The 13,820-nt window shown below is 40.7% G+C and overlaps 2 protein-coding genes across 2 annotated transcripts; one reads left to right on the forward strand and one right to left on the reverse strand.

The window, feature by feature from the left end:
- The first annotated feature begins 80 nt into the window (after positions 1–80).
- On the forward strand, positions 81–8,414 carry LOC307036835 (ceramide kinase). The gene is made up of 13 exons (XM_079677452.1): positions 81–1,798; positions 2,677–2,772; positions 2,999–3,136; positions 3,223–3,351; positions 4,104–4,167; positions 4,273–4,418; positions 4,893–4,967; positions 5,099–5,251; positions 5,505–5,610; positions 6,508–6,611; positions 6,714–6,910; positions 6,993–7,309; positions 7,973–8,414. Exons 1-13 carry the CDS (start codon positions 1,675–1,677, stop codon positions 8,073–8,075), a joined length of 1,752 nt encoding a protein of 583 aa, XP_079533578.1. The 5' UTR covers positions 81–1,674; the 3' UTR covers positions 8,076–8,414.
- A 993-nt stretch (positions 8,415–9,407) lies between these two features.
- g6pd (glucose-6-phosphate dehydrogenase) lies at positions 9,408–13,648 on the reverse strand. The gene is made up of 12 exons (XM_079677453.1): positions 13,185–13,648; positions 12,580–12,617; positions 12,360–12,468; positions 12,049–12,266; positions 11,812–11,970; positions 11,531–11,656; positions 11,333–11,426; positions 11,052–11,238; positions 10,710–10,945; positions 10,024–10,100; positions 9,840–9,932; positions 9,408–9,738 (listed from the first exon to the last, which is right to left on the reverse strand). Exons 1-12 carry the CDS (start codon positions 13,347–13,349, stop codon positions 9,648–9,650), a joined length of 1,593 nt encoding a protein of 530 aa, XP_079533579.1. The 5' UTR covers positions 13,350–13,648; the 3' UTR covers positions 9,408–9,647.
- Between the last annotated feature and the right edge of the window lie 172 nt (positions 13,649–13,820).

Raw genomic sequence — 13,820 nt, forward strand, 5'->3', positions numbered from 1 at the left:
GCGTGATGAACGAAAATAGGCTATACATCGTTTTTATTTTGAAGGATGGTTTAATATGTATAGTTACCCGGATGTGTTATTGTGGATTGTAGCAGGACTCTTTATAACCTAGAACCGACGTTTAGGCCATAGGTTTAGGCTGGATTATCATTAGGCTAAACGTTTCACTGCTCTGGGGAACCCGGATCCCCTGTTTCTATGTGAAAATAATTAATTGTTTCAACCTTCAACCACGACGGTACAATATCAACAAAATGTATACATGTCTTGGGTTTCTAGTCAGTCGTAAAAAAGTTAAAAACTAAAAACAGCTCCTTGGATATTCACACGATTACATGTTTTGTTTGGTCTATGTATGCTGACCATTACATGTTGTCATTAACCCATACTTCCTTTTCTATGAGAAGTTTCACAACAACCAAAGTCAAGTGTTAAGGCATTCATTTTGTGACTGAATTCTGACTCATTCAGGTCTAAAAAATATACACTGTTGCCTCTATTGTTGCAGAGGCTTTTGGGGACAGCATAGTTTCTTTAGTTGAAATGTCCAAAGCTCTGACAATATTTCAAATGCTGAGGATCAGGTCTTGGTGGTTTCTCTGTGAGTGCCTATTTAAATGTATTTCCCAGGATGCCCCCTAGTGAGTTAATCTGGTCATGGTTGGAACTCAAAACTTGAAATGTAAACTACTGTCCCGTGTATGCAAATGTATGTTTACCTTTAACCTATGCTACCATAAATCTATTTCTGAATGTAATAGTTTAAATTAACGTCATTTACACAAAGTTACCAACAACATGTTGATTTATCAGGAAGTTTACAAGGAAGAGTTTAAAACAACACCCTCAAACAACACTAAACAGTGTAATGTTATTCAAGATGCTACACTCCATATTCAAAAATATGTTCAAAATCTAATATTTTTTCGTGTATACAAAAACTGCCAGTTACAAGCAGCATTTTCAAGACACCGTTTTTTCATGTGCTTTAAAAGTCAGTCCCTTTGGTTTTCAAGTCATTACTTTGAATTCATAACTATATCTTTGAATTCTTAGAAAGCTCATCAGATTCCACATTGAGTTGTATTTCTGCTCCCATTCCCACATTACAGAAAATAATACAATATTGGAAGAATATTTCTGTCCCTAGGCAATGTAATATGCTAAATAGAAACACTCTCAATTACATATTTGACACTTCTTTCTGGGTTACTGTGCACCTGTAAACGAGAAGCTTAGTATAATTTCCCATAGTGAAACACATACAGGAAATATTTACGATGAAACTATTTGAGCAAATAACTGGAAACACAAAGAGTACACTAGAGTTTCTGGCTTTAAGCTAATACTTTAGTACAGTTGCTGCTTTGCATCCAATCACAGTGCAACATGCAAATCGAGCAGGTGTCAACAGGGAGGGACTGAAGAGGAAACGAATATTTCGAGAATAACAGCAGTGTGCCTGGCAGGTGTCGACAACATTGAGCAGGCACAATGGACTAATGTGTCTTGGAAGAAGGAACTTCAGAATAATCAGTAAATGAATGGCGAGATCAGATTGCCAACCTGCCTGTATTTCTCAGTGATGACAAAGTGATGGGTGTTGAATGTGATCACAAGAGTGTTTTGATAAACCGGAAAGAGCGACGCTGTGGCTGAGAAGCGCCTCTCCAGATGGAGACGGATCTGCAGCTGGAGTCTACTGTGTGGGTCGGGAGTAAAAGATACCGGGCAGTCCTGACAGGCTGGCACTTCAACTGGACCGAGCTAGACAAGAAGAATCGCGACAAGAAAACAAGTAGGTGGCTTTCTTTACTCCATCTCCCCAAATGTCCTCCCTATAAACACGTGCTTTTATTTATGTTTAAATGTCATTTCTGAGCAGAGGTGGCATAACAGGGTGATGGCAAACAAACCTTTGGAAGTAGGGAGGACACTTGGAGACACCATGAACAAAACACCTTACGTATTATTTTGGACAATTACAGGGAGCGTTTAATTAAGCCCATAGCTGTGCAACACGTGAAGAACAAGTTGAACAGCACTAACACGAAACACAACCTGCTGACAACACTGGCTAATGGAGGACTAACACACCTCCTGGCATGTTGTCTTAGCACCAAAATGCTTCCGCCCACACACACGCACACTGTAGACCGGGGGAATATCTTGCACTTAAAACAAGACACTTGTGTCACTTTTTACAGTGCAATGCCTTGTTTTTGATATGTTTTACATATCAAAAGCACCTAAAAGGATGCAATGATGTTTACACTTGTTACCTTGTAGATATCATCCTCATCTCTCATATTTTTCAAGTAAATAGCTGAAGTATGAAATATAAGGTACAACACCGTTGCTAATAGACCTTCATTTAGGCCGATATTTGTTATTAATAGGTGGGATTATTAATTCTGATGTGTGCCAGTGATTCATAGAACTTTTCAAATGAAGTGGAATTCAGTCATCAGTAATATTTTAGTTATATCTCTGCATTTCCTTGACCTTGAGTGTGTTAGGATGCAGCCACTGTTATGTTACACCTTTGCGTTGGCCCCCTACTTTCACATGTAAACGTATCTGCTCTAAAGAAGGTCTAAAGGACTTTCCAGTAAATGTTCTATTCATTGTACGGAAAGAAGCCCATCTGCTGAAGTCTGTGCTGTGTGATTAAAGTTTCAGTGCCTGTGGCTGAGGTGGTTGGAGTGGAGGAGGGTCGGGTGGAGATCCTGCCCCAGAAGTCAATCGAGGACACAGACAAAGTCTTTACAGGTGGGTTCAACTTCTCATGCAACACTCTCAGATATCCCAAAGAAACCAAGGCCACAGTCAAGGCTTCAGTAAATAATAACCATATTTTACACAGCCATGGAGTTTAAAAATATATGACAACATGAGTCATTTGCATACACTGGTTTTGCAATGTGTTCAAATATGTGTCTGTGTCTCCCACATGGCGATATCATGGTTTTACAGCATTTTCAACATTTATCTACAGTTTTCTACGTAAAACGCAGCAGCACTGGGAGCTCTTATGGGTTACTATGGACACTGGGCCGAACCCAGTTCAGCGTCCCCAGTCGGGTGCTCAGAGACCAGTGGACCAAACACCTTAGAGCTGCTCTCAAAACTCACAGTATGGATGGATATTCAAAAAGTCATATTCCAATCCTCCAGAGTGTTTGTGGCTCTCAATAACATATTTGCAAATGTATTGTTCAGGTCCGGTGAGGCCTAACAGGCTGTTAGTGTTTATCAACCCATATGGCGGGAAGAAGAAAGGAAGAAAGATCTACCACTCTCTGGTTGCTCCTCTGTTTGAGCTTGCTGGCATCAGCTGTCATGTTATTGGTAAGAAACAACAAAGAGGTGTTGCATAGATAGATTATGTATTGGTTAGTAATCAGTAACTAATGCATTACTGTTTTTTGGATATTACAATGGCAAACTTTGTCTGTATTTTTTTTAAACAAAACTCATATTTTAATATCTTTAATTTTGAGTAATGTTAAAGAAAGGCCTTTCTTGATTACTAGTTTTATTGGACAATATATTGTCCCAAAAGTAATAAAACATATTATTGTTATTTTAAAACCTTTTAATGATTCTGAAAAAATGAATATATATATATATATATATATATATATATATATATATATTAGGGTGGTCCTTAAAATTGAAAGTCGGAAAGTCTTAGCTCCAACCCCCAGAATTAATTTTATTAGTCAAGAAAACTCTCCTGGTGAATTTTTTCCTCAATCTGACAACATTTACCCCTCCCTCATCGACCTTGAAGTTTAGCCTCAGTTGCAGGCCGTGGCTGCTGGTGTTGCAGCCCAGGTCGATGAGGGAGGGGTACATGTTAAACTTTAAGGTTGATGTGGGAGGGGTAAATGTGGTTGGAATTTGAATAAAATTCACCAGGAGAGTTTACTTGACTACCACAACAAATAATACAAAAAAATGAATTCGAAAATGTACATGGCACTAAGGACCACCCTAATATATATATATATATATATAAAAAAGAAATATAAAAAAGGTAAAAATAATAATAATAATGATATCCGTCTATATGTGTAATCCTAACATTTATTTTGCAGTGACAGTGCGGGCAAACCAGGCCAGAGACCATCTCCTGCAGAAAGACCTGACAGGCTTTGATGGGTAAGAGTTATAACAGTTTCAGAGCAAACACTGTGACATTATAACCAGTATTACATGGCTCTCTTGGAGGTGCTTCACAACAGAAACTCTGTTTGTTTACAACAGTGTGGTGTGTGTGGGTGGAGATGGCATGTTCAGCGAAATACTCCACGGTTTGATTGGGCGGACGCAACAAGAGGCAGGCCTTTGTGAGAATGATCCCACTGTCAATTTACAGCCCTGTCAGCGGCATATTGGCATCATCCCTGCAGGTAATGACACTGATATTAAAGGCCGTTAAATCAGATCACACGTTTACTATTTTGTTGTTTGTTTCAGGATAAAACAAAAGTTTGCTTCCATCTTTTAGTTATACTGTTTCTCAGAGATCAGAAGTTGAACGCCACCATGATCTTGAAGGATAGAATAATATATAGCATCATAGTATCCAATGATCTTAAGGAAAAAGAGAGCATGTTGTGTTATCATAAAAGAAAGGTTTTTGTAGGCTTCCTTTAATTATAGCAGTAACACATTCATCTTCTACAATAAAAAACAAAACACGAGCACTTGTTGAGTTAATTTAGGCCTTGTAACTGATTCACCAGCACCTACAATGGTATGATCTAGTTTGAAGTGAATATATCAGCACTTTCCTTGTTGTTCGGAGTTTCATTCTTTATGGTTTTTGCGCTTATTGTAAGTCTGAAGCTGAATGATATAATGTACATTTGTCTCTACTGTAGGCTCTACAGACTGTGTGTGTTATGCCACAGTGGGAGTGATCGACCCTGTTACTTCAGCTCTGCACATCATCATTGGTGAGGAAGGATTTTCAATACAATCTCAAATACTCTCAAAGTACATACATACATCTTAAAATACTTGTGTCAACTCTGAGCTCCAAAGTAAAGCCTGTATGCCGCTTGCTTTTCCCCACAATACCTTGCAGGAGACTCTCAGCCTTTGGATGTGTGTTCGGTCCACCAGGCGTCAGGTCTGGTGCGTTACTCTGTCTCTCTGTTGGGCTATGGCTTCTATGGGGACGTACTGGCTGAGAGTGAAAAACACCGCTGGATGGGACCTCTGCGATATGACTATTCAGGTGTGGACTGATGATTCATTTACAGAAATGACTGCATGCTTATTTTGCACAAGACGCTGTTTGATTCTCTGTGTCTATTTCAGCTTTCAGTTTGATGTTAAATGTATTCTGTAATTCTTACTCACATGACTAATATGGAAGGAACCCATATAACATACAAACCACATTTCCCACATATCTGGTCTTTTAAAAGTGTTGTTGACACATGTCCTGTTGTGCATTTCCTCCTAACCGTATTCCTCTCTTTATCAAGGCACAATGGTGTACCTGAGCAACAGAAGCTATGCAGGCATAGTTCAGTATCTGCCAGCAGACCCGCTGCTCTCCAGCCCCAGAGACAGGACACGCTGCCTCTCAGGGTAAAACACCAACTGCTAAAAAGAAATGACACAAAGAAAGAGTACACAGAGTGCAATTAGTTATGAACACAAAACAGAACTCTAAAAAAGAAAATCATGACATGCATATCAAATTATACTCTATATCTGCAATGAGAAGGTGTTTCACCTTAAAACAGCGTGGGAGTAATTTCTTTACTTATCTATTCATTATGGATCCCTGTTTATTAATTTAGTTTCAAATATTATGTGATTGTGAAACAAACGTCTCCAAACAACACCACCACCACAGTATTGTTCTTATGTTGCAGTTATTTAACTTTTATTATTTCAACTTTGAATTGACACTTACTGGATCACAAGAGTAATGACCATGAAAACATGAGTGTAAGGGGTCGTTTTGGAAGAAGCCAATAATAACATGAACTGCTGAAAGCTTGTTGTTCTTTTTGGATACCTAATCTTACTCCTAGGAAATACATTTGTTTTAAAATAAGGAGGTTTTCTATTAAAAGTTTAAAAGTGAGACAATTCATTGAAAAGGAAGTTGTTTAAAGAAAGTGAGTAAAATATAAACCTGTGCAATGAGGAGAGAAAGTGTCCCTGAGAGTAGCATCATTATTAATAAAGCACCAGTCAACAGGTTCAAATTCACTGCTTGAGACACTGTAACTGCTACCAGCCGCAGCAGGGACATGGTGTTGGGTGCACCATGAGGAGGGAAGAGACCAAGCAGGAGCAACTTGATCTATGAAAGATGAGACCCCTGTTAGAGAGCACCCTGTCTCGTCTTTGTCTGAGGCAGAGGCCTCTGGCTGTCAGCAAGTGCTTTATAAGGCTGTTATGAATGGGTGTCAATGGTGAGGAGCTTGTTATTTCACTAAGAGTTCCAATTATTTGTGTTGCTTTTGTGTTTAGGTGCAGTGTGTGTTCCAGAAGCACAGAAAGACTTTTCCCCCACTCTTCAGACGCTGGCTCCTTATACAGCTCCCACTACAGCCAGTTCAGTAGTGACTCAGAAGGTAAACGCACGCACGCACGCACGCACGCACGCACGCACGCACGCACACACACACTATTTGTTATAATAACAACATCATGTCTCCCTTTATGTGTCTCTCTAGGTGAGTGGGTGACTGTGGAGGGCAGGTTCAGGTGTGTGTCTCTCACTTGCATGTCCAGCTCGTGTCCCAAGAGTCCTCTGGGCCTCTCTCCCTCGGCTCACCTGGCGGACGGCACCGGGGACCTCATCCTGGTGTGGGACACTCACCCTCTGGGATTCCTCAAGTTTCTCTACAGGCACACAAGCACAGAGGATCAGGTAATGGCAAATTCCCATTGACTTCTAGTTGGACTAGTACGTTTAAACACTACCTGATCCCGATCTCTGCCCCCTCTCTTAGTTTGACCTGCCGTTTGTGGAGGTCCACCGTGTAAAAGCCGTCCGTTTCTCTCTCCCCCCCGGCAAAGAGGAGGAAGAATATGAAGAGATTGGAGGGTCGAGTGGTGGGATGGATGAAGAGGAGAGAGGCTATATTGAGACTGTTAGTAGGTCTGGATCTCAGCAGCATCTGGCAGACAGAGGCCCGGGTAGAGAAATGACCAACGTGCAGAAAACAGGAAACCCCTTCCTGTGCGGCCTTTGCTGCAGCAAAGCTCCTGCTGTGTCCGTGTGGAACTGTGACGGAGAGATACTGCCTTCCACCGAGATCCTCAGCAGGTAAGAGTTCAAATAGGTTTTTTTTGTTGTTGCAAAAAGTACTGTATTATCCTCTTACAGTATCATATTGTTACTCATCTTAGTCATCAGAGGTGGGAAGTAGTGGAGTACAAATACTGTACTTAAGTAAATGTTTCTGGTATCAGTGCTTTACTCCACTACTTATTTTTCTAACGACTCTTTACTTTTACAACATAACATTTTTAACACAAATACCTGTACTTTTACTTCTTACATTTTCAAAACAGGTTAGTTACTTTTGTTTTAATCTGTGTTTGGTGGCGGGTTCATTATTATTTAGTCATTGCGTGCCTATTGATTCCGTGTATCCATCATTTCCTGGTCTTCTTTAAACAAGAGCGACCAATGAAAACGTTGTCATGTTGCCGTTATTCAGCATTGAAACATTCATTAGCTAACAATGACATTATTGTTCTATTAATATAAAGTGAGGTCCGTTACTCTTTAGGTTTAGTCAGTACTTCTACTTTTACCAGAGTCTTTTTAAACATGAGTATCTGTACTTCTACTTGAGTAAAGGATGTGTTTACTTTTGCCATCTCTGTTAGTCATCAATACCAACGGAAAACCAAATAGCTCACTGAATATAAAGGATGATTGTTTCTGAGTAGTACAGTTTTTTAACGTGTTAATTTCTCTTAGGGTTCATGGCCAGCTGGTGCGTCTGTATGCGAGAGGCATCGAGGACGGAGCCGCCGTGCACTGCAGCGAAGATATTGAAAGGGGATGCACACTTCAAAAATAACCTCATTTGCATTTGGGAAGATGAAGGGAAGGTGACAATGGGAATGTTTTTTTTTTTAAAGCTAAGCTATTTTGTGAACTCAGACTGCCTTCAGTCTGTCATGGCCAAAGAGTTCCTAATATTTCAGGTTACCTCACATGTTTTCTCTTCGCAAAAAAAGAACTATTTATTCTTTTATGAGTGTTTGTTAGTTGAATACTAAAAATGAAAACACTATTTAAAGACATGATACAAATATCTCAGTTCACGTTCCCATGGCATGTACAGTGCTGTTGTACTAGCCGGCAAATCTTATTTATTTTACGAGCTTCCATAGAATAAAAACTCAACTATAAAGAATGACCTGATTCCTTTTTATGCTTTATTTTTCCCAATAAACAGACATTGTTCAGTGAAAATCAAACAACACATGAAAGAACAAATACAGCAGTCCCAGAGGAGAAGTTGTTAAAAAACATGTTTGCTTCACTTCCCATGGTCCTCTGATAGGATCACACACGTTCCGCTATTGGTCAGAGTGTGTTTGTAGCCAGATAGGCCATGCACCTAGTAGAGACACACATAGGTGACAGGAAACAGCTTCAGTCTGTTGCAGGGGGTCAAACAAATCTAACAGCTATTTCAAGTAAATGGAAGTGGTGATGTTAAAACATATTCATACATTGTGACAGATTAACCAATACAAATGTTAGTAAAGTGTATTTTAGATTGTTATCTTATCCTAAAACAACTACCTGAAGGTTATTCTTACCTGTAGCAGAACATTTCAAATTGTTTCCTTTAAGCGTCACCTGTTCTTCCTAGTACAAATATTTTGACATTCATTGGCATCATGGTGTAGTGATGACTGTAAACACAGGTGTACTGATAGCAGAGAACAGGTTTATGTTCTAAAACATTAAAATGAACCTACGAGTCAATATTGATCCCATACTGCATCCATCAAATAAAGGTCAACAATCATGTAAGTACAACTCACATATCTCAGGAACATTGTGTAGGATTTAGTTGGATGTTAGATAATCTAATCTACGGTGGCCTCCAGATGACCTTATAAATGCCAAAGGCCTTCGCTAGAACCAGTTTTTGGTTTGTTCTGGGCTACTGTAGAAGCACGACGGTGCAACATGACCCAGTGAAGAGAACCTGCTCCCTATGTACATATAAATGCTAAGCTCACAAAAACATGATGATCACTAGTTTCAGTGATTATGCACCAAAGAAAACATACATTACAACAGCCAATATAAACCCCTATGAATCCGACACACCTATGACCTTGGTGTTAGGTGATCAGTAGGCCTACTGTTAAAAGAAAAGAAAAAGAGCAGGTGTGGTCAATATTATGATTTATTTCATAGATATTTTTAATTTACAGGTGAACACTCAAATCAGACTCATACAGTTATTGCTATTTCCACATTCATTTTGAGTGATTAAGGATAAAAAGCAGTGGCATTTTAAAACATGCAGACAAAATCAACACACAGCCGTGAGAGAAGGCAGTGAACTTTATTGTTTGTAAACGTTTGGTTGATCATGAATGTGTGTGCGCGTGTGTGACAGAAGGCATCATGCTGTGTGGGGCTGCACCCACTTGTATTTTCCCTCATAGCGGAATCCCACCCTCTTCACCAGGTCATCCGCCTCGCCCGGACCACGACTGCCAACAAAGAAACGACAGGGTGGAAGAGAAATGATCACTAAAATGGAAAATGCACTGTTTATTTATTTCTGTCTCATGAGATAGAGACATTATGTTACCTTCCATATGTGTAAGGGATGGGTGGTTTCTTCTCTTCCTCTATTTGGTGGAGAAGGGGGGTGAAGATCCTCCAGGCCTCCCTCAACTCATCACTGGGACAGAAAGCAGAGCAGTTAAAAAAAAAAGAGCACATTATATAAAATAAATAGACAATAAGCTATGACAGTTAATAGTTAAACCGACCTGCGGACAAAGTGCATCTGATTTCCACAGAAGACATCCAGTATCAGCCTCTCGTAAGCATCCGGGAGCTTCACGTTCTGGAAGAAGATGGCAGCCGTTTAAAAACGGTGAATTCTTGCTTATTTCAGGTTTCTTAATACAAATTAGTAAGGAGAGTAAACTATATTGCAATTCACCAAGTATGAGATATGGTGGAATCGGTTGAAATCTTTTAGGCAGAAAATAGAAAAGAGAATTCAACCATAAATTGGCCAACTTTAGATTTTTAACAATATTTTTTAAGGTTACTAAGTGACGTTTCCTTTACTTTTTATTTATTTTCAAACCATCTACAGTATGTCACCGGAAAACATTGAATAGGTGTCAAATGTCACCTAAATAATTTTTGTATGTTGAAGATTCATTTGACTTTTGAAATAGAGCATGACCAACATATCTGGAGAATCAAATGACACAAAGAAAATTGCTCTATATCAAAAAGTATATAAAGTTTGCCTTTACTCTTACGATACCTTTTTCTTTTACATATTATTTATTGTATATAAATGTTCATTGTTGGAGGGAGCCCAAGATTCAAGATATTAATGTTGTATATTGTTGTGCATATGATAAACTTGAAAATAACTGATAGAGGGCGAAAAGCTAAATGATGATGCACAATGGATTCTTTGAGAAAGGTGCAGCACCTTGTATCTGCTCCTGTAGGTGAGGTCCAGCTCCGTCTCCTCTGGGCTGAAGTAGACCCCCGGCCTCTTGGTCATCATCTTCAGGTAAATGGCTTCGTCCGGCTGCACCCGCACCACCAGCTCGTTCCTCTGACAGCGCTCGGCAAAGATGTCTCCCGGCACGTCAGTGAACTGCAGACGCACCTCTGCCTTCCTTTCGTTCAGAGCTTTACCGCAGCGCAGGATGAAAGGAACGCCTGGTGGGGGGAGAGTTAATGAGAGGACGCCAAAGAAACTGAGAAAATCTGGGGGAGGTGAAGACTAAGACAAGTGATGAAAAAGATAATAAATGTTTTCACTCACCATCCCATCTTTCATTCTGGACATAAAGCACCGCTGTGGCAAAAGTTGGCGTGCAGGACCCTGCTGGTACAGTGGGATCGTCAAGGTAACCCAGTTTGGACTGCCCCTCCCCCTCAGGGTCGCCCACATACTGGCCGAGCACCACATCTGATCCAGTAACAGGAGCTATACACTTCAACACCTTCACCTATAGTTCATCAATGGATAAAGTGTTGGATCATCAACGATGCTCTGGAATTTAGACAGAAAATGCTAAATCTTTCTGTTCAATCAGTCATTACCTTCTCATCCCTCACGTCGTCGGGGCTGGTGGAAGCAGGTTTCTCCATGGCGACCAGACAGAGAATCTGCAGGAGATGGTTCTGCATGACATCTCTACACGAGGAACAAGAAGTAGAATCAGCACAAGTGAAGGCTCTAGTGTAAAAATAACATTGTATTAATTGTTTTGACTTTTATTCAAATGTAATGGTCCTCACCTAATGATACCAAAGTCATCAAAGTATCCTCCACGGCCCTGAGTGCCAAAAGGCTCCTTGAAGGTGAGAACCACACAGGCCACACTGTTCCTGTTCCATATGGGTCCAAAGATGCGATTTCCAAACCTGACAATGAGAGAATAAGACATTTGTAGAATAAACCCTCCAGTACTAGTGACACAGGAAGGAAGAGATCATGAGAAGTAATTAAATAGAATTAATGGTGCTAAGGACTTCACTAGTGGTATAGTGCTTAGGAATGTGTGCATTGAGTTAGCTACCTGAGCACCATGAGGTTCTGGACCATCTCTTTGCCCAGGTAGTGGTCTATGCGGTAGATCTGGTCCTCTGAGAACAGGGAGGAGAGGTGGGCTGACAGCTCCTGAGAGCTCTGGAGGTCTCGTCCAAAGGGCTTCTCCACAATCAGCCTGCTCCAGCCTCTGTTTCACACACATAGGCCATGAGAGCAATGTTGATGAATAGCAGGTGAACCATCGTTGAGTAAAACAGACACTGACCTGGAGCTCATGCAGTGGGTTCTTATATTTGTGCTGACATGTTTGTAGACGGTGGGGGGCAGAGCCAGGTAGAACAGTCTGTTGGCGTTGGATCCCCCAGGAAGAGACGACAGATGAGAGTCGAGTTGGGCAAAAGAGCTGTCATCGTCATACCTGCCGCTCAGGTAGGAGTTCCTACTGAAGAAGGCTGAGAGACTCTCACTCTCTTCATCAGTGACCTGAGGGAAATGACAAACAATTATTCCAGAAAAGACCCCACACAATCAACAATCCTTTCTCAGATAGCCAACAAGTCGCCTCAGATTTCCTACCTTCATATAAGGCAGACATGCTGTCTTGATGTCCTCCACAGTCAGCTTAGACCGGGCAAAACCCACAAAGTGGGTGTCCTCTGGGAGCAGGCCATCTCTGAATAACCACCTAGAGAAAGGACAGTCAAAAAGCAGGGATCCAAAGGTTAAACTCCTCAGGATAAAAAGTGACCAAAACAAATAGTAGAGCTTTGGTGTTTGAGAAGAAATTCTTACTTACCATAAAGTTGGATAGATCTTCTTTTTAGCCAGATCCCCCTATTGAAGTACACTTGTTTTTAGATCTGATCAAGAAGTCCTTCAGATAACAATGTGGCTGATAATAATCCATTATTAAGAGTCCAAAGAGTAAGTAAGCTTCACATGGGGCCATGCCAAGTGGGTGGATCTATTGAGTCACGGTAGAACTTTGAACACTCCCTCTTTGCAGGACTGTGAGACTTCAGATTATTTCTAGATTACTGGCTTCAGGAAGGGAAAGAAACAATTTGGGTGACAGGAAAAACAACTAGATTATGGAACTAGTGCCGGGATTAAGACCAACAAAGGCAAAGGTAGATTCAGCACATTTCATTTAACATGAGCTAACACTGCAACATTCCCCAGGTCAATAGTTTTCTGCAAGGCTTTGTGTCAACTTCATGTTGGGCCTGTCACTTTATACAAGCAAACAAGACCATTTGTAGACTTGTATACATGTGAAAGAGAGCATTTCCACAGATCCTTTTTCAATCGGGTCAAAGGAAGTGAATGAGTAACAATGTTAAACCGAGGAAACTGCAGTTATTCATGTCGTGTTGTAAGAAGTTGAGAGGTTATACTCACAGAGGCTCCCAGGATGATGAATGTGTGTGTGTTGGAATGAGAGGACTGCTCCTCTCCATAGAGCTCCCTCCTGAGCTGTCCAAACACCTCGGAGCGAGTGAAAGGCTCAGAGCTCATCTCCTGTCCCATCTGTTCTGCGGCTGCAGTTACTGTGGCTACTCTCATTCCCCGACACACTCAGCATGGGGACATTTCAATTGTCATTCTTGCCTTGCAGAAAAAGTCAGCAAGTGTATGCTGCCACCTATCGCTGCGAAGAGGTATTGAGAAAATGTGACGGCTTCCTTGTGCAATAATGTTGAGTATCCTCTCTCCAACCTCTGCAGTTTGGGCGTGAAGACAATTCCACGTATGAAATTAAATCTGCAGGTATTAAGATCCGGTTTGTTAACCTGGAGAAGTCCTACCTATTCATCTAAACTTACATTTCAGGTCTGTCCGACGTATAACAATTGGCAAGAATGTTCCTTCCTCCTAAACCACACCTTGGACAAATGTTGCGTAAACATTAACAGAAGCCTCTTACTGAGAAAGCACTATGGCTTTGTTGCAGAAAGAGTTCTCATCAGTACATAGCCTCTGCCAACGCAACTTTTACAAGACTGTAAATTAAGTCATGAATTATTGCAGGCCATC

The sequence above is a fragment of the Notothenia rossii genome, assembly GCF_949606895.1.
Source record: "Notothenia rossii genome assembly, chromosome: 4".
NCBI lineage: Eukaryota > Metazoa > Chordata > Actinopteri > Perciformes > Nototheniidae > Notothenia > Notothenia rossii.